This window comes from Patiria miniata, unplaced genomic scaffold, assembly GCF_015706575.1.
Source record: "Patiria miniata isolate m_02_andy unplaced genomic scaffold, ASM1570657v1 HiC_scaffold_5, whole genome shotgun sequence".
In the NCBI taxonomy this organism is placed as follows: Eukaryota; Metazoa; Echinodermata; class Asteroidea; order Valvatida; family Asterinidae; genus Patiria; species Patiria miniata.
Window position 1 is genome coordinate 35,487,774 of NW_024037072.1, and position 20,524 is coordinate 35,508,297.

Here is a 20,524-nt window from a genome sequence, read left to right on the forward strand (position 1 = left end):
CGTGGTGCCCAAAGTGTATGTGCCCGCAGACACCACCAAATTGCCATTCCCATCTGTACAACTGATGTCACTTGCAGTCAAGGTGTCCACATTATCCGTAGCCGAGGGTGTGGCTGACCATGTAACGACAGCAGTCGCAACTCCAGCGTCTGTAGACATGCCCGTGACTGCGTTAGGACATGTGATGTCAGGGTTTTCATCATCTGTTAGGCAGCATTAAATCAAAAGAAAATAAATGGGCTAGACGCCAAAAACAAATTTGCCTTTTCTATCTGCAACTTCTGTAAGTCAATCAAAAACTACTCAGTTCCATTAATCCAGGACAAAGAGCCACTACCCACTCTTACCTATGATTTCTATGGTGAACATGCATGTATCCATATTCCCAGCGGCATCAGAGACAGTGCACGTGACAGTCGTGGTGCCCAAAGTGTATGTGCCCGCTGACACCACCGAATTGCCATTCCCATCTGTACAACTGATGTCACTTGCAGTCAAGGTGTCCACATTATCCGTAGCCGAGGGTGTGGCTGACCATGTAACGACAGCAGTCGCAACTCCAGCGTCCGTAGACATGCCCGTGACTGCGTTAGGACATGTGATGTCAGGGTTTTCATCATCTGTTGGCAGCATTAAATCAAAAGAAAATAAATGAGCTAGACGCCAAAAACAAATTTGCCTTTTCTGTCTGCAACTTCTGTAAGTCAATCAAAAACTACTCAGTTCCATTAATCCAGGAAAAAGAGCCACTACCCACTCTTACCTATGATTTCTATGGTGAACATGCATGTTTCCATATTCCCAGCGGCATCAGAGACAGTGCACGTGACCGTCGTGGTGCCCAAAGTGTATGTGCCCGCTGACACCACCGAATTGCCATTCCCATCTGTACAACTGATGTCACTTGCAGTCAAGGTGTCCACATTATCTGTAGCCGAGGGTGTGGCTGACCATGTAACGACAGCAGTCGCAACTCCAGCGTCCGTAGACATGCCCGTGACTGCGTTAGGACATGTGATGTCAGGGTTTTCATCATCTGTTGGGCAGCATTAAATCAAAAGAAATTAAATGAGCTGGACGCAAAAAAACAAACTTGCCTTTTCTATTTGCAACTTCTGTAAGTCAATCGAAAACTACTCAGTTCCATTAATCCAGGACAAAGAGCCACTACCCACTCTTACCTATGATTTCTATGGTGAACATGCATGTATCCATATTCCCAGCGGCATCAGAGACAGTGCACGTGACCGTCGTGGTGCCCAAAGTGTATGTGCCCGCAGACACCACTGTATTGCCATTCCCATCTGTACAACTGATGTCACTTGCAGTCAAGGTGTCCACATTATCCGTAGCCGAGGGTGTGGCTGACCATGTAACGACAGCAGTTGCAACTCCAGCATCCGTAGACATGCCCGTGACTGCGTTAGGACATGTGATGTCAGGGTTTTCATCATCTGTTAGGCAGCATTAAATCAAAAGAAAATAAATGAGCTAGACGCCAAAAACAAATTTGCCTTTTCTATCCGGAACTTCTGTAAGTCAATCGAAAACTATTCAGTTCCATTAATCCAGGACAAAGAGCCACTACCCACTCTTACCTATGATTTCTATGGTGAACATGCATGTATCCATATTCCCAGCGGCATCAGAGACAGTGCACGTGACCGTCGTGGTGCCCAAAGTGTATGTGCCCGCTGACACCACTGAATTGCCAATCCCATCTGTACAACTGATGTCACTTGCAGTCAAGGTGTCCACATTATCCGTAGCCGAGGGTGTGGCTGACCATGTAACGACAGCAGTCGCAACTCCAGCGTCCGTAGACATGCCCGTGACTGCGTTAGGACATGTGATGTCAGGGTTTTCATCATCTGTTAGGCAGCATTAAATCAAAAGAAAATAAATGAGCTAGACGCCAAAAACAAATTTGCCTTTTCTATCTGCAACTTCTGTAAGTCAATCAAAAACTACTCAGTTCCATTAATCCAGGACAAAGAGCCACTACCCACTCTTACCTATGATTTCTATGGTGAACATGCATGTATCCATATTCCCAGCGGCATCAGAGACAGTGCACGTGACCGTCGTGGTGCCCAAAGTGTATGTACCCGCTGACACCACCAAATTGCCATTCCCATCTGTACAACTGATGTCACTTGCAGTCAAGGTGTCCACATTATCCGTAGCCGAGGGTGTGGCTGACCATGTAACAACAGCAGTCGCAACTCCAGCGTCCGTAGACATGCCCGTGACTGCGTTAGGACATGTGATGTCAGGGTTTTCATCATCTGTTGGGCAGCATTAAATCAAAAGAAAATAAATGAGCTGGACGCCAAAAACAAACTTGCCTTTTCTATTTGCAACTTCTGTAAGTCAATCGAAAACTACTCAGTTCCATTAATCCAGGACATAGAGCCACTACCCACTCTTACCTATGATTTCTATGGTGAACATGCATGTATCCATATTCCCAGCGACATCAGAGACAGTGCACGTGACCGTCGTGGTGCCCAAAGTGTATGTGCCCGCTGACACCACTGAATTGCCATTCCCATCTATACAACTGATGTCACTTGCAGTCAAGGTGTCCACATTATCCGTAGCCGAGGGTGTGGCTGACCATGTAACGACAGCAGTCGCAACTCCAGCGTCCGTAGACATGCCCGTGACTGCGTTAGGACATGTGATGTCAGGGTTTTCATCATCTGTTAGGCAGCATTAAATCAAAAGAAAATAAATGAGCTAGACGCCAAAAACAAATTTGCCTTTTCTATCTGCAACTTCTGTAAGTCAATCAAAAACTACTCAGTTCCATTAACCCTAACCGCCCCCAATGCTACAAAATACCACTGAGTAGTAACCTGTAGTATTAATTTCTTTCCATACAAGTGTGCACAGCACATTTAGTATTCTGTGGTTTTGGTACTTGACCCCCAAACAGCCCTTTGGGGGTTAGGGTTAATCCAGGACAAAGAGCCACTACCCACTCTTACCTATGATTTCTATGGTGAACATGCATGTATCCATATTCCCAGCGGCATCAGAGACAGTGCACGTGACCGTCGTGGTGCCCAAAGTGTATGTGCCCGCTGACACCACCGAATTGCCATTCCCATCTGTACAACTGATGTCACTTGCAGTCAAGGTGTCCACATTATCCGTAGCCGAGGGTGTGGCTGACCATGTAACGACAGCAGTCGCAACTCCAGCGTCCGTAGACATGCCCGTGACTGCGTTAGGACATGTGATGTCAGGGTTTTCATCATCTGTTGGGCAGCATTAAATCAAAAGAAAATAAATGAGCTGGACGCCAACAACAAACTTGCCTTTTCTATCCAGAACTTCTGTAAGTCAATCGAAAACTACTCAGTTCCATTAATCCAGGACAAAGAGCCACTACCCACTCTTACCTATGGTTTCTATGGTGAACATACATGTATCCATATTCCCAGCGACATCAGAGACAGTGCACGTGACCGTCGTGGTGCCCAAAGTGTATGTGCCCGCTGACACCACTGAATTGCCATTCCCATCTGTACAACTGATGTCACTTGCAGTCAAGGTGTCCACATTATCCGTAGCCGAGGGTGTGGCTGACCATGTAACGACAGCAGTCGCAACTCCAGCGTCCGTAGACATGCCCGTGACTGCGTTAGGACATGTGATGTCAGGGTTTTCATCATCTGTTGGGCAGCATTAAATCAAAAGAAAATAAATGAGCTGGACGCAAAAAAACAAACTTGCCTTTTCTATTTGCAACTTCTGTAAGTCAATCGAAAACTACTCAGTTCCATTAATCCAGGACAAAGAGCCACTACCCACTCTTACCTATGATTTCTATGGTGAACATGCATGTATCCATATTCCCAGCGGCATCAGAGACAGTGCACGTGACCGTCGTGGTGCCCAAAGTGTATGTGCCCGCAGACACCACTGTATTGCCATTCCCATCTGTACAACTGATGTCACTTGCAGTCAAGGTGTCCACATTATCCGTAGCCGAGGGTGTGGCTGACCATGTAACGACAGCAGTTGCAACTCCAGCATCCGTAGACATGCCCGTGACTGCGTTAGGACATGTGATGTCAGGGTTTTCATCATCTGTTAGGCAGCATTAAATCAAAAGAAAATAAATGAGCTAGACGCCAAAAACAAATTTGCCTTTTCTATCCGGAACTTCTGTAAGTCAATCGAAAACTATTCAGTTCCATTAATCCAGGACAAAGAGCCACTACCCACTCTTACCTATGATTTCTATGGTGAACATGCATGTATCCATATTCCCAGCGGCATCAGAGACAGTGCACGTGACCGTCGTGGTGCCCAAAGTGTATGTGCCCGCTGACACCACTGAATTGCCAATCCCATCTGTACAACTGATGTCACTTGCAGTCAAGGTGTCCACATTATCCGTAGCCGAGGGTGTGGCTGACCATGTAACGACAGCAGTCGCAACTCCAGCGTCCGTAGACATGCCCGTGACTGCGTTAGGACATGTGATGTCAGGGTTTTCATCATCTGTTAGGCAGCATTAAATCAAAAGAAAATAAATGAGCTAGACGCCAAAAACAAATTTGCCTTTTCTATCTGCAACTTCTGTAAGTCAATCAAAAACTACTCAGTTCCATTAATCCAGGACAAAGAGCCACTACCCACTCTTACCTATGATTTCTATGGTGAACATGCATGTATCCATATTCCCAGCGGCATCAGAGACAGTGCACGTGACCGTCGTGGTGCCCAAAGTGTATGTACCCGCTGACACCACCAAATTGCCATTCCCATCTGTACAACTGATGTCACTTGCAGTCAAGGTGTCCACATTATCCGTAGCCGAGGGTGTGGCTGACCATGTAACAACAGCAGTCGCAACTCCAGCGTCCGTAGACATGCCCGTGACTGCGTTAGGACATGTGATGTCAGGGTTTTCATCATCTGTTGGGCAGCATTAAATCAAAAGAAAATAAATGAGCTGGACGCCAAAAACAAACTTGCCTTTTCTATTTGCAACTTCTGTAAGTCAATCGAAAACTACTCAGTTCCATTAATCCAGGACATAGAGCCACTACCCACTCTTACCTATGATTTCTATGGTGAACATGCATGTATCCATATTCCCAGCGACATCAGAGACAGTGCACGTGACCGTCGTGGTGCCCAAAGTGTATGTGCCCGCTGACACCACTGAATTGCCATTCCCATCTATACAACTGATGTCACTTGCAGTCAAGGTGTCCACATTATCCGTAGCCGAGGGTGTGGCTGACCATGTAACGACAGCAGTCGCAACTCCAACGTCCGTAGACATGCCCGTGACTGCGTTAGGACATGTGATGTCAGGGTTTTCATCATCTGTTAGGCAGCATTAAATCAAAAGAAAATAAATGAGCTAGACGCCAAAAACAAATTTGCCTTTTCTATCTGCAACTTCTGTAAGTCAATCAAAAACTACTCAGTTCCATTAACCCTAACCGCCCCCAATGCTACAAAATACCACTGAGTAGTAACCTGTAGTATTAATTTCTTTCCATACAAGTGTGCACAGCACATTTAGTATTCTGTGGTTTTGGTACTTGACCCCCAAACAGCCCTTTGGGGGTTAGGGTTAATCCAGGACAAAGAGCCACTACCCACTCTTACCTATGATTTCTATGGTGAACATGCATGTATCCATATTCCCAGCGGCATCAGAGACAGTGCACGTGACCGTCGTGGTGCCCAAAGTGTATGTGCCCGCTGACACCACCGAATTGCCATTCCCATCTGTACAACTGATGTCACTTGCAGTCAAGGTGTCCACATTATCCGTAGCCGAGGGTGTGGCTGACCATGTAACGACAGCAGTCGCAACTCCAGCGTCCGTAGACATGCCCGTGACTGCGTTAGGACATGTGATGTCAGGGTTTTCATCATCTGTTGGGCAGCATTAAATCAAAAGAAAATAAATGAGCTGGACGCCAACAACAAATTTGCCTTTTCTATCCAGAACTTCTGTAAGTCAATCGAAAACTACTCAGTTCCATTAATCCAGGACAAAGAGCCACTACCCACTCTTACCTATGGTTTCTATGGTGAACATACATGTATCCATATTCCCAGCGACATCAGAGACAGTGCACGTGACCGTCGTGGTGCCCAAAGTGTATGTGCCCGCTGACACCACTGAATTGCCATTCCCATCTGTACAACTGATGTCACTTGCAGTCAAGGTGTCCACATTATCCGTAGCCGAGGGTGTGGCTGACCATGTAACGACAGCAGTCGCAACTCCAGCGTCCGTAGACATGCCCGTGACTGCGTTAGGACATGTGATGTCAGGGTTTTCATCATCTGTTAGGCAGCATTAAATCAAAAGAAAATAAATGAGCTAGACGCCAAAAACAAATTTGCCTTTTCTATCTGCAACTTCTGTAAGTCAATCAAAAACTACTCAGTTCCATTAATCCAGGACAAAGAGCCACTACCCACTCTTACCTATGATTTCTATGGTGAACATGCATGTATCCATATTCCCAGCGGCATCAGAGACAGTGCACGTGACCGTCGTGGTGCCCAAAGTGTATGTGCCCGCTGACACCACCGAATTGCCATTCCCATCTGTACAACTGATGTCACTTGCAGTCAAGGTGTCCACATTATCCGTAGCCGAGGGTGTGGCTGACCATGTAACGACAGCAGTCGCAACTCCAGCGTCCGTAGACATGCCCATGACTGCGTTAGGACATGTGATGTCAGGGTTTTCATCATCTGTTGGGCAGCATTAAATCAAAAGAAAATAAATGAGCTGGACGCAAAAAAACAAACTTGCCTTTTCTATCCGCAACTTCTGTAAGTCAATCAAAAACTACTCAGTTCCATTAATCCAGTACAAAGAGCCACTACCCACTCTTACCTATGATTTCTATGGTGAACATGCATGTATCCATATTCCCAGCGACATCAGAGACAGTGCACGTGACCGTCGTGGTGCCCAAAGTGTATGTGCCCGCTGACACCACTGAATTGCCATTCCCATCTGTACAACTGATGTCACTTGCAGTCAAGGTGTCCACATTATCTGTAGCCGAGGGTGTGGCTGACCATGTAACGACAGCAGTCGCAACTCCAGCGTCAGTAGACATGCCCATGATTGCGGCAGGACATGTGATGTCAGGGTTTTCATCATCTGTTAGGCAGCATGAAATCAAAAGAAAATAAATGAGCTAGACGCCAAAAACAAATTTGCCTTTTCTATTTGCAACTTCTGTCAGTCAATCAAAAACTACTCAGTTCCATTAATCCAGGACAAAGAGCCACTACCCACTCTTACCTATGATTTGTATGGTGAACATGCATGTATCCATATTCCCAGCGGCATCAGAGACAGTGCACGTGACCGTCGTGGTTCCCAAAGTGTATGTGCCTGCTGACACCACTGTATTGCCATTCCCATCTGTACAACTGATGTCACTCGCAGTTAAGGTGTCCACATTATCCGTAGCCGAGGGTGTGGCTGACCATGTATCATTTAATGATTTTTTCGCCGTGTTCTCTCATAGAGGTTGCACATAAAAACCGGCCCGGTGGGTTAGTTCCCCAAAGGAATTCACATGTTTGTTTTAGCTACTGTGACCTTGACCCTTGACCTTTTGGCCCCAAATGCAAAAGGCGTCTTAGGATTGCCAAGGACAATCCACTAACCAAATTTTAAGTTCACATTTAAAGTATTTCTCAAGTTATCGCGCTGACAAAATTTCTTTTGTTTTAACCACTGTGACCTTGACCCTTGACGTTTCGGCTCCAAATGCAATAGGCTTCTTATGATTGCCAAGGACAATCCACAAACCAAATTTTAAGTTCACATGTGAAGTATTTCTCAAGTTATCGCGCTGACAAGATTTATCCGGACACCCACCCACCCACGCACGCTTACATAGGCATAGAAGTGGGGTACTTCCTTTGTTCTCGTGTAAAAATTTTGCAACGTCGCACACTTATGTCAAAATGCTTTTATTAACCATAGTTAATTTCCTGGGCTGAAATTCGGACTTAATATCCCTTTTCTAAAACTTTTCCATTTGCGACACATCAACCCACCTTGGAAATTCCTAGTTTTTGAGTAAAATCCATATATCTATTTCGTGAAAAACTTGTGGGGTACCAAAACAGTACCCCGCAAGTCGGTGGGCATTCCTTGTGGGGTACCTCCCATTGTTCCGGTACCCCACAAGGCGGTGTTTGTACATGCACACACACCCACCCACGGAAGGACAAGGCAGAAACAGTATGCCCCTTCGGCTTCGCCGCAGGGCATAATAAAATGGACTTACCTATGACACTGATCGTCCATACACAACTGTCCTCATTTCCATGAGAATCGTACGCTATGTAGTACCAAATATAGGGGCTGTCGTTAATTTCGAAGGTATAAGTACTTCCTGGGGTGAATGGTCCCTGAGATGGCAAACCAGGGTAGACATTGGTGATATTGACAGCAAAGCTGCCGGAGTTGTCTGACGCTGTGTAGCTTGTTGGAAAGGTCTGAATTGTGTGTGACTCGCCTGCGTCTGTTCCTACTGTGATATTGGATGGGCAGGCGATCGAAGGCATCTCATCGTCTGGCAATGAATGATCAAATTGGAAACATTAAGATGAGAAATCAGAGGTACCAGCAGATTTATAAACACGAGACCTAAGCGCAGGAATGGCAAGCGAATGACTAGACTACAGGGTGAGTCAGAATGACCTGGACCCAATTTTCTAGTCCCTGAAAAAAAGTGGAGCCTACATTTGATTCTGTAGCCCAGAATAGCCAAGGGGCCATTCAAAATTTTCGACGTCTTTAAATTTTGATTTTTTTTTCCTAGTTCCGGATTTTCCTAGTTCCGGATAGCTTCAAATAAAAACCCTTTGACATATTTGGACCGTTTTTAGAAAATCACGGGAGCTGCAAATCGACAATAAATTTTCTACTTGGTACATCACTCGTACTGTGTGTTTTTGAATATTTTGTTCATACACTACAGTCGTATAAACTCTTCCATCAAATGTTTGTAGAATCAAAATAATTTGTAAAGTCTCTTATTTTTGAAAACTCACCAACGAATGACCGTATGCTTTTAACTAGTTCCAGATCGCGCGTGCACTTATGACGCAACTACGTTTTTCTCTTTTTAAAATTTGCTGGCATTCTCTTGAATAAACTATTTTTGGAAAATTAAACAATACTTTATCAGAAATGTGCTTAATTCAGGGTTTTTCTGGCTGAAAAATTGATTTTCTCGCGGGATTTTTTTTTCTCGCGAAGCAGTTTTTAATCGATTCAGAACTAATTGAACTGATCTGGAACTAGGAAAAAGGGCATCGGTATAATTGACGTCGCAAAGGCAAATTTAAAAGAGCTTAAATTTGGAAAATTGTTGTGTAACATCTCTGTCACTCAAGGTAAACTTTTTAATGAATGTCACTTGAATTTGTGCAGTAGTTGAGCCGAAAGCAGCCTGAATGATGTTTGCTATTTGGAACTAGGAAAACGACTGTATTGGAATTCTCAGTTTCCGGGGAAAAAAAATACATAGGCCTAGTTTGGGTCATGTTTTTTTTCTCCATGATTTAAATGAACTATAATTTTGTAATCATTCCAAAATTAATTTTAGAAGATGTTTTGGGAATTTTATAGAATATCCGTCTGGCATTTTCTTCATGGTCTTGCATGTCTGGGGTGAATTGTTTCGACTTGCATGCTTATGTTTATTGTTTACTGTCATTGACTGTAACCTTTTGAAGGGGCCCATTTTAGTAATAATTACAAAATCTCAAACAGACTTTTATTGAGATGAATATTTGTGAAGAATTTGGACTCTCTCAGACTCAGGTTTTTGTTTATTTTTAAAAACAATTTCTACGGAGAGGCCTAGGCTATTGTGAGTGACCTGACAGCACAACTTGCCCATCTCTCTCCAAAGATTCTCTTCTGTGTGAGGTCTGCCCAAACCTAATGTGCCTATGCCATGACAAATCAGTCTTTTTTAATATTAATCGAAATTGGGGGTGGTTGGGTGGGTCATAATAATTTGGAAAAAAACTCAAAATTTAAAAACATTGAGAATTTTGAATGGCCCCTAAGTCATTGACTCCAAACTTGAAAATGATGTTCTTTGGCTAAAACAAATGGTTAAAGTGGTCAGAAATTGTCTCAGATCACACCACACAGCATCTAGAATCCAAAATTATCCAGGACCCTTAAGCAGGCCCCGAACCCCCACTGTTATGGCTTTGCGCTTCACGCTCACATTAGTTCTGATCAAGGTATGTCCCCCCCCCCCCACCTTAGAGAAGCGATTGATGACGCCCGGCCTTGTGGACTTTTAAGAGTGCATCAAGTGGTTTCAACTTACCACCTACAGTCACCGTTATGAAGCAAAGGTTGATATTGACAGGCACCGCTTGATCACGGAAGACACAGGTGACCGTGTGAGTTCCTAGTGGGAGGAGGGTGCCCAGTACCGGCGTGCACTGAACAGTGACTTCTAAGCCCGAGTTATCGATGCCAGTGGGTAGTTCGTAGGAGGCCGTCGCTACGCCTGATCCCATATTGGTCGTTCCGACGCTATCTATGCAGGTGAGAATGGTTGGTCGTTCTTCGTCTGAAACCCCCCCAAAAAACAAGAAAATTTAAAAAGTAGTCTATTAGCATCAGCTGGTTGTGTGTTGACAAAATAGAAGATGATTGAAGGTTCACCGACACAAGTAAGTTTGAATGAAAAATATATGAAGAGAAAGAAAACAGGCGTAATTATTATTTAAACACATTAATACAACTGTGATCCTGAAAGTAATTAATAAAAATGGATGACTCTCAGTTGAAAATTAAGAAGAACATTGCAAGAGGTATGATTTTCAGCTGAAACCAATTTGTGTGTAATGAGAATTAGTGATTCTAATACACAGTGGTGTAACAAAAGCCTAGGCTTTTGCTCGTGAAAATAATTAAAGGTAGCGTATATCATTTGCCATTTGTGCATTTGTTTCGTTTGAAGCAACCAAAATGCTCAAAATCTAAAGACGGGTGCTCAACAACTAACTTGATGAAGTTTGAGCTCTGTGAATGCTGTATATTCCGAGATAACAATATTCTAGGATCTTGATTTCATTTTAAAACTTGCTGAGTCATATTTTGAATTGTGCCCACATCAGTATCCAGAACACATGTTCTCAATGAAAGGATTGTATCTATGCAATGTTACGCACTGAACCGACAAATAATAGCAACCACACACACGTGCGCCTCGTGCCAACGTTTGCGTGCATCCATTCACGGATTCGCCTAATTGACCTTCAGACAACGCTATATGGATTTTTTTACGTTAAATTTTGTTTGCCTCCAATTTTGCACATTCCGCGTCCATTTGTATATAATGTAATTGGACAATATTTCACAAGCTGCGTTGATGAGATTCTACCACAATTGGTCAATTACTAACCTACTAAAAAAGTCACATTGCACACGCACAACACATAATCAAGGAGCGACTTATTAGTGAAGGTGAGTACTGCTGTTTATTTTGAGACTCGCCGTGTACAAACCATTTGTAATGTGAAAGGTATTAAAGTCTGTGTGAACAAGTAAACATGCTGGGCTACCTTTCACAGTGACCTCCACTGTGCAACTAGCACTGTTGCGGCTGGAATCTGTGGCAGTGTACGTGACAGTGTTGGTGCCGAGTGGATAAGGGCCATCCTCTGGAATGTACATAATGTCTTCGCCAGAGTTATCAGTAACCGTAGCAGCGGGTAGAGATTCATTGTAATATGCAACCCCGGCATCGGTGGCTGTCTCGAACGCTGCTGGGCAAGTTATTACCGGGTCCTCGTCATCTGAAATATTTCAAAACATCTAATCCCAATTGCCACCAACTTTCAGCACATTTTTTTTTTACATGCAAACCATTCTAAATGTCACCGATCGAACACTTATTTGCAGCTCGGTTTATGCATTTATTTGGGATTTATTTTAAGAATGTGAGTAAATCTGAGAAGCCGATGACAGGAAAACATGCACAATGTTTTTATGGAATAAACAGTTTTCTTTAATAGAATGGAGCAAAAAACATCTTTTCGCTGGAACAATGAATGTGTGACGTCATCAATAAGCATCTTCCATTTAATTTGGGTTTCCTATAATTTTTAAAGAAATATGTATATATATCAAACTGATCCTGCTTTCAAAATGCTTACCCTGAACTGCCAGTTGACTTGTGCAGCATTCTGTTGTCGTGCTGTCTTGGACACAGTACTGGACGCTGTAAACTTCATCGTAACTGAACTGGGCACTCTGGCCATCAGTGTGCGAGACTGGCGTCCCGTCTTGTGTGGTGACTGTGGTCTCGACGGTATAGCTCCCAGAGTTATGCTCGATTACGTCCGGGTTCAAAGGCAGTGTGTATGTGGCGTGGGCTTCGTTGGAGTCCGTCGTTAAGGAAAACGGAGTGCAAGTTACTGACAGTGGAATTCCCTCTGAAAAAAAAAGAAAGGAAGCAGAATCAATTAACTCGAATGGAAGGCACACTAAAACAAATGTCCTAGGTCAGAATTGCTCTTGAATCTACAATCCCGGCCAAATGCTTGGGACACTTGAAAATAACCTTGGCCTCCCACGGTCACCCACTCCCCTGGTCAATGTTCAACAATGTTGTTCTCTCACCCGCCCCCCCCCCCCCCCACCTCACGACGCCCATGCTCTCTCTAGCTGATGGAACACACAACGCACAATGAGAGACAACATTGAGTGGTTGGTCGTTGATCACATATCATTCAATTATTCGTCCCAACCCAAGGTAATATTCCACGGTAAGTATAAATTTTGTTGCACGGTCAAACTATTGGTGGCTCTGACCACTCAGATAACAAGGATTTATTCAGATGTTGTACAAAACAAATAATGAATTGCTCGTTTTGTGCAATGGAAATAATAATTTAATTCAGTAACAGATGGACTTATGTCCCATTCCACTTGGCTTCGCCTCATGAAATGGAACGTTCCACTCACCTCATGAAATTATTCTTACCTTTGCACTCATAAACATTCATTACTTGTATACTACACTTACCGACGACTGTTATCTTGAATGAACATTCCGCACTGTTACCACTGGCATCAGTGGCATCATAGGTGACGGTGTAGGTGCCGATTTCTAGATTGACAGGACTAGTCTGGTTCGCAGTCTGCACGGGGGTTTCACCCGAGTTGTCGCTGGCCATAGGGATCATCCATGTAGCCGTTCCGTATGGGAGACCAAACACGGTTTCGATAGAAAATGAAGTCAAACAACTCAAGTCTGGAGCCTCTTCATCTGCAAAAAAGCATGGAACATGAATATGAGAATTATTTTGAAGCTTAATTTGTATATTAATGAAAAATAGTTTAATAATGGTCAACAGTTCAACTGTTACTTTTAACTGAAAACTTAATAAATAAGTACACAAACAAATGTCGCAGGACTTTCGACACCGTGGTGTTTTGAGCTGATTACAGCAAAAAAATTGGGTAAATAATTTCTGATCTTTAATCATTGTAGTTTTTTATTTTATCTGAAACCAAGGATTCCTCAAAAGTGCTCTTTATACAGGGTGGATAAAAAAAAAACTGAAACCGAGATATTATTGCTAATTGAAACAGATGTAGGGCACATGTGAATCAAAGGGAGATATCCACTGTTAGGGTTGAATCTCCTCTTTTAAATGACAACCTGATCATGTCATTACATTCTTGGTTGACTGAGCAGGGACCAATTTTATGGAGGGGTCTATTTAGAGAATTGCGCCACTTTTGAATAGTGGTTTTTGTTGTGTCATTTGTCACAGAGTGAAAGGCTATGGTTGCCAATCAAGGCAGGTGGGGGAAAAAAGAGATTTCACCATGAAAAGTGGCGCAATTCTCTAAATAGACCCTTTCATAAAAATTGGTCACTGCTCAGTCAACCGTGAATGTAAGGACATGATCAGTGCGTCATTTTAAAGAGGAGATTCAACCCTAACAGAGGATATCTCCCTTTGATTCACATGTTCCCTACTTTCGTTCCAATTAGCAATAATATGTTGGTTTTTTTTTTTTTATCCAACCTGTATGTAGGCACTGCAGCTCAAGAGCCTGAAGAAACCTGTAGAGAGAAGACAATGAGAAGAAATTCACAGTTTTAGAGATGGGAGGAAAACCCCAGAAGAAGATTCTGGGGAAAACCCCAGATAGACACATTATAGTTACATTTCCCTACCTGTAACAGTGATCTGGAATGTACAGGAGGCGGTATTGTCGCTACCATCCGTTGCATCGTAGGTCACTGTATGGATGCCGATGCCTAGGTTTGCAGGGCTGGTCAGGTTGGCGGTCTGCACTGGCGCATCGCCGGAGTTGTCGGTCGCGGTCGGTATCACCCAAGATGCAACGCCGTAAGGTTGGCCCACTGCTGTGGTGATGGCGAAGGAGTCCAGACAGTCCAGTTCAGGAGGCTCAGAGTCTGGAAACCAATCAGAAAAAGTACTTGAAGAGTACTTTACAAACAATCGATACGTCCGATCAACATGCTCGGCCATAAAAAAAAAACATGGCGATATAGGATTTTTGGTCGACATCAAGATTGGAAGAACCCTAGCTAAAAAAAAAAGTTCACGGAAAGCCATTAATGTGTTTTAAATACCTTCAACTGTTACAGTGAAAGAACATTGGGCTGTATTTCCAGAAGTATCAGTAGCTGTAAACGTCACAACGTGGGGACCAATGGAGAGGGCAGTGCCGTTTGTGATGTCAGAGCTCCAGACCACGCCCTCAGAGTTGTCCGCAACTTCGGGCGCACTATAGACCAATGTATACGTTGTTGCACCTGCGTCGGTATTCTCGTTGACATCCGACGGCCGCGGGCAAGTTATCGTCGGAGCGTCCTCGTCTGTTTAGAGGGGTAAAAGTTGTCGACGAAAGACTCCTATTTACGGTATTTTTTTCTTGATTTGACTTAGTAAAAGAGCGATACAGGTTTTTTTTCCTCATGCAGCTTATCTATAAACATACAAATTTTCAAGGCAGCTTTATTTTTTGATACTTGTGATCAGCATAATTATTTATAAAAATAAAATCGCAACACAGATTTGCTTTGACCCAGTCAAATCTGAACCTGGCGACTTTTAGGAGTGTAACTTACCAAGAATCCTTATGTAGAAAACACAATCGCCATTTTCAAAGTCGGGAGGAGTCGGATCAACCAGCTGGTAAATGACCTTGATGCGCCCATCATTATCGTTATTATACGTCACAGGGAACTCGTCCCCCGACCGGCAGTAGATGTCAATATCCATGTTGGGGTCAGGCTCGCAAAAGATGTACTCAAGGGTACTGGCAGGCGGCGACTCCAGCACTGGGTTGGTCCAGTAGATAGGGGTGACTGACACGTTGGAGGGCAGGTATGCCAAGATCGTGTCGTTATGATTCCCTGTGTTCGCTTCTGGCGGAGGACACGACGAGCCATCGAACACCAGAGCTGCCAAAAACAACAAGAAACACAGCAAAGTTGGCGAAGATACACTCTAAAAAGTCCTCGGTCAGTTTTACCCGATACTCTCAAAACTTCCGGGTCAAGTTTGACCCGATACTTTTAGGGGTCAAAATGATAATGAATTGTCACTTTGTCCGATTCACTTTCTGGTAATTTTGACCCGATAAAGTGTCATTTTGATCAAGAAAAAAAATGTCAGGCCAAACATAACCCGGATTCCGCGCCGGGTCAAATCTGCCTGGATTTTTTAGTTTTAGAGTGTACTTTTCAAGGTCACGATTACACTTTGCAGGGTAAACTTTGTTATGCATAAACATAACGCTAGGATCATCCTAGCTAGGTAAACTTATGACACTTCTCTTGATTGTTTCCCAGATCATTTTGACCTGGAAATCTTGCCAAAAGTGTCATTTAGACCCAGAAAAGTGCCACTTTGACCCCAAGTCAAAAAGGACCCTGATTCGATTCTGGGTCAGATTTAACCCTAGACTTTCTGGGTTAAAGACGGCACTTCAACTCTTTATTTCCAAAATTATTTCCTTTTTAAAAGGAATACAATTAAGATTATCACTGTATCCTGGGGAGATCTGACCTGCAGACACTGGATCAAAATGACGTCTCTCTGGGTCACTTTTCTGGGTCATATCATGTGGACGTGTCCCTGGCCAGAAAAGTGTAAAATTGACACAAGCAATTGTCATGTTGACAAGAAGTGTAGGCTAATTTACACAACTATGACCAGACTGTCAGGTAAACTCTGACCCAGATGCTTTATCCAAAGTAGTCTTGCTTGGTCCAAAACTGGATTTGGATTATGTTCATTTACAAACAAGCCGCCTAGCGCTATGCAGCGGAACGACATCAACAGTACTAGGGCGCTATAATCGACGAGACGAGTCTTGGCGATTCAGGCAGACCTACCTGGAAATTTGCGAGTATACCGGTACTATCTGCTTTCATGAATATGACTTCCACGCGCAACTGGAGTGATTAGCTATCTGAGCCACTGGTGCATGGCTGCATGCCCATCACATTCCAACCTGGTTGCCTAGAAATACTGTTGCTAGGAGGCTCCCTGTGATGCCTGGGACTGCCCGTTGCGTAGCCAGAAATCTTGTATGTGACTATATTGAAACCTTGTATGTGAAAGCGGCAGCTCAGGAATGCTGCCCTTTTGGGAAATTTGTGCAGGCAAAGTTTTTCATATTTTGGAAATTGGAATTTGGATGCAGTTTGCATTTCCGTTAAATAAAAGGTTGTTTTTTTGTTTTCTTTTTAAGAAAATCGGAGCCCCCCCAAAAAACATAAAAATAAACGATTTTCCTCAGGCCTTGACTTTTCTTGAAGTGATTTGACAACACTTGCAGAATGTAGACGATTCATTTCGTCTTAAATTATTTTATAGCCTGCAGACTTCAAAAGAACATGGAAAAAATGGTGGTTAAACTTAAAGTGTATACAAGTGTATATACAAAGTAAGTATATTATGTGACCGCAGTTACCACATATTATACTGGGACACAGGCGGCAGTCTTTTTGAAGTCTTGACTAAACGTTTAAACGCTATGGGAAAATTTTGCTAATATCATCAATTTTTTTTATGATAGGAGAGGGGCAAAACGAAAAGGATATTATTAATGATGATGGAAGCCAAAAAAAAAAATTTAAAAAAATGAAACGACAATAACATCAACCAAAATGGGTAGGGGTGGGGGTAGGGGTTGTTTGGGCAGGCTGTCCCCTAATGACATTCAATTTATTTTATTTTATTTTTTTGCCAGGCAAATTTCTGGGTAGAGATGTATGTTTTAATAAAGTAAACTTAATTTTTTTTTTGGCTCGCTTGCTCCGCTCGCTCGCAAAAATAACACATGTTCATTTTTTTTTCACCCGGGGACTGTCATCAGCACCTTCTAATTTTGGGGTTCATTTTCAACTAACATCAACAGTAACTTTAAATTATATATTTGATAGAAAAAAATTAGTGTTATTAAAATTAAAAAAATAAACATTGTGAATTTTGCTCTTAATGGCTTAAAATACTCATGATAGGAGAGAACATCTACAATCGTAGAGCTTCCAGTGCCCTCAACCCCGCCCGCAAGGGATTTCGCGCTTCAGTCTCGTTATGTGTGCAACGCGAACAAAGTTTTTGTGCCCCCCTTTTTGAAAATCCTGGATCCGCCCCTGATCATGAACACGTACATGCAGCGCCCATACGTGGTGCACATGGTACCGTACATCGTACATGCGTACATGTACTTCAACGTCGTTAATTGTCCAATCACAAAATGGCAACAAGGCTACGACTATTGCACAGTGATTGTACCATTCGCTCGTACCCCCCGCCCTGCAAACGCAAGGACGCTGGGATACTCTGATGAATTCACGCTCTGATAAGCCTTTTCGGAGTTCCAACTGCGCATTCGTAACCTCTGACAACGCGCATTGTTTGTCTCAAATGGCCTTTGACAAAATCGCGCCACTGACTTTACAAAAAGGCTGTTTGTGCATTGTGGGTACTGTCGAAGGGCATTTGAGACCAGTGGCGTAGCCACCGGGAGGGGGGGGGGGGGGGGGCGTGGGGGGGGGGGCGACCGCCCCCATGAAACCTTGTCGCCCCCCCCCCCCCCACTGAGATTTTAAGTTTCTAAACAAATTACCATTGATCTACATGACGCCATGGGCCCTATTATGTAGTTGAAAACTGCAGACATTGGAAATATGTTGATGATTTAACTATAGGTGAAGTAGTGAAGCATGGCCAACCATCTCACATGCAAAGCTATCTTGACAGAGATGCCACTTTTCCGGTTTTAACCGGAATGCCGGTTTTTAAAAAAAATCTCACAAAATTCCGGTTTTTCCGGCCGTCAAATTAACCAGAGAAAGAGAAGAAAAACTGTGGAAATGCGTTGATTTTTACCTCGATTTAGTACATTTAGGCGCACGCATGGCACAACGCGACGTTTCGTTGAAGTAGTCTTAAAAACAGTCTTTGTGTATGTTGTTGCCGAGCCTGCATGCGATACAAGCGGCCAACGTACTTAATTGCACGCAGTATACAACGGCGCCGCGCCTCGCGCGTGCTTCACCGCGTGCGGGCCACGGAGTGGCTTTTTCACACACAAAAAAGTCTGGTTTTTTCAAGCAGCCGTTCCGGTTTTTTTTCAAGCAGGCCCAGTTCCTTTTTTTTCAAGCAGACCCTGTGGCATCTCTGATCTTGATGACTTGTCGAGTTGGTGTTATGACAACAGTGTACATGTACTTCCGTAGCCATCTAAATGTCAGACCATGACAGTAAGTTTTTTTTGAAGCGTGACACACCTAGGTCCTCATTTAAACTTGATGACACAGCATTGAATTTTGTGACCTCCATGAAGTTACTCGGTGTTAGTGTACAAAACGACCTCATGATATTGTCTCTAAGGCATCCCGTAGGTTGTACACTTTGTGTATTCTTAAGAAGGCTAATATACCCACCTCTCACATGGTTGCTGTGTACACTGGCTACATAAGGCCTATTTTAGAGTATGCTAGTCAGGTTTGGCACAGCTCTATTAGTGTCCGCCAAAGTGACTGCAATTGAAAACATACAGAAACGTGCAGTGTGTATCATTCTTGGCCATGGCTATGACTCCTACACCGCAGTACTCAGCGTGCTTGGTTTGGCTACCCTTAAATCTAGGAGGGAGGATCTGCTGCTTAAGTTTGGTAACAAACTTCTTAACTCTAATAGATTTAGAAACATGCTGCCACCACTTAGGGAAAGTGTGTGTAGCAGAGAGCTTAGATCATCCACCATCACTGGCATGCAGGTCCCTAAGTGTAGGTCCGTTAGATATAACAAGTCCACCATTCCATCATTAGTTACCATATTAAATAGTATTAATTAGTGATTTGACTTGGGTATGTAGTACATGTACACATGTATTTTAAAATATTTCCAGCGATTTATATTATGGTTTTTGCCCTGCCTGCGAATATGTAGGGGGAGCTGCTCTGGGTTTGTTATTTGGCTTGCCGCTGTTGTCAGTTTTTCTATTTGTGCTTTTGTTGGGTTATTGTTATGCTTGTTTGTTTGTTTGTTTGTTTGTTGCTTGCTTGTTTATTTATCAATCTCTCTTTTTAAACTACTTGTATCTATATGGAGCGTAAATGTAAACTTTGGTGTGTGTGAATAATTGTATGCCTTGTATATCATGTCTGTTTGTTTGGTTCTCTCTTGTTAATTTAATTGTAACTGAAAGGACTTTTATGAAATGTAAAATGTGATGTGTGTAATGTTTATACATGTAATGCATGTCTGTTTGTTGTTTACTTGTTTGTTGGGTGTGTTTGCTCGTTTGATGTTGGTGGGTTTGTATTAGGGGGATAAGGGTTGTGTTTGTGTTGGTGATCTAAATGGCTTATGTGAAACTTTTTATCTATTTTTTTCTTTTCAAAATCATCTGTTGTTTGGAATGTAAATTTTCACCTTTGGTGTGTGCATTTTATGCTTTGTATCGTGTCTGTTTGTTAGTTACTCCCTTTTAAATTGTACTGTAACTGTAACTTTTAGCCTTATTTTGTAAATATTGTAATTGTCAGCATTTATGCTGTTGTGTACAATATATTTTGTTTTTAATAATAAACCGGAATAAAATAAATAAAACATTTTTCAAAATGTTGTGCATATACGTATTGCTTAACAAACCTAATACAAAATAATTTTGAATTTAGCATATTGCGTTAGTGAGATATGTAATAATAATAATAATAATTTGGGAGGCTAATCATCCTTACTCGCAGCTGGTATGCTGAATTGCGAACGACGCGGCTACAACGTGGTCGGGCCACCGGCACGTAAAGGCGCCTATGGCTGCCGGCCACATCGACCCATATATGACCACGGAGCACAGCCTGAGATCGAAAGTGTTTGATTTTTCCGGAGGGAGGAAAACCGGAGGGCCCGGAGAAAAACCCTCGTGGCACAGGAGAGAACCAACGCACAACTCTAC

General features: G+C 43.1%; 1 protein-coding gene and 1 long non-coding RNA gene across 2 annotated transcripts; both read right to left on the bottom strand.

The window, feature by feature from the left end:
• Positions 1-4,186: 4,186 nt before the first annotated feature.
• LOC119741412 (hyalin-like) lies at positions 4,187-11,734 on the bottom strand. Its single transcript, XM_038217155.1, has 5 exons — positions 11,623-11,734; positions 10,377-10,625; positions 8,310-8,597; positions 7,124-7,165; positions 4,187-4,197 (listed from the first exon to the last, which is right to left on the bottom strand). The coding sequence occupies exons 1-5, from the start codon at positions 11,732-11,734 to the stop codon at positions 4,187-4,189; spliced, it is 702 nt and encodes a 233-aa protein (XP_038073083.1).
• A 1,511-nt stretch (positions 11,735-13,245) lies between these two features.
• LOC119740335 lies at positions 13,246-14,827 on the bottom strand. The gene is made up of 3 exons (XR_005272670.1): positions 14,676-14,827; positions 14,253-14,495; positions 13,246-13,331 (listed from the first exon to the last, which is right to left on the bottom strand). It is a non-coding gene; the product is annotated as an uncharacterized LOC119740335 (long non-coding RNA).
• Positions 14,828-20,524: the final 5,697 nt, after the last annotated feature.

What these genes read in the sequence shown, in the direction of transcription:
- LOC119741412 (XM_038217155.1), bottom strand. Translation starts at nt 11,734, where the DNA reads ATGTACATTCCAGAGGATGGCCCTTATCCACTCGGCACCAACACTGTC. An exon ending in AGTGGAGGTCACTGTGAAAG is followed by an intron (nt 10,626 to 11,622) that starts GTAGCCCAGCAT and finishes GGGGGGTTTCAG; the next exon opens with ACGAAGAACGACCAACCATT. An exon ending in ATGGACGATCAGTGTCATAG is followed by an intron (nt 7,166 to 8,309) that starts GTAAGTCCATTT and finishes GCTGCCTAACAG; the next exon opens with ATGATGAAAACCCTGACATC.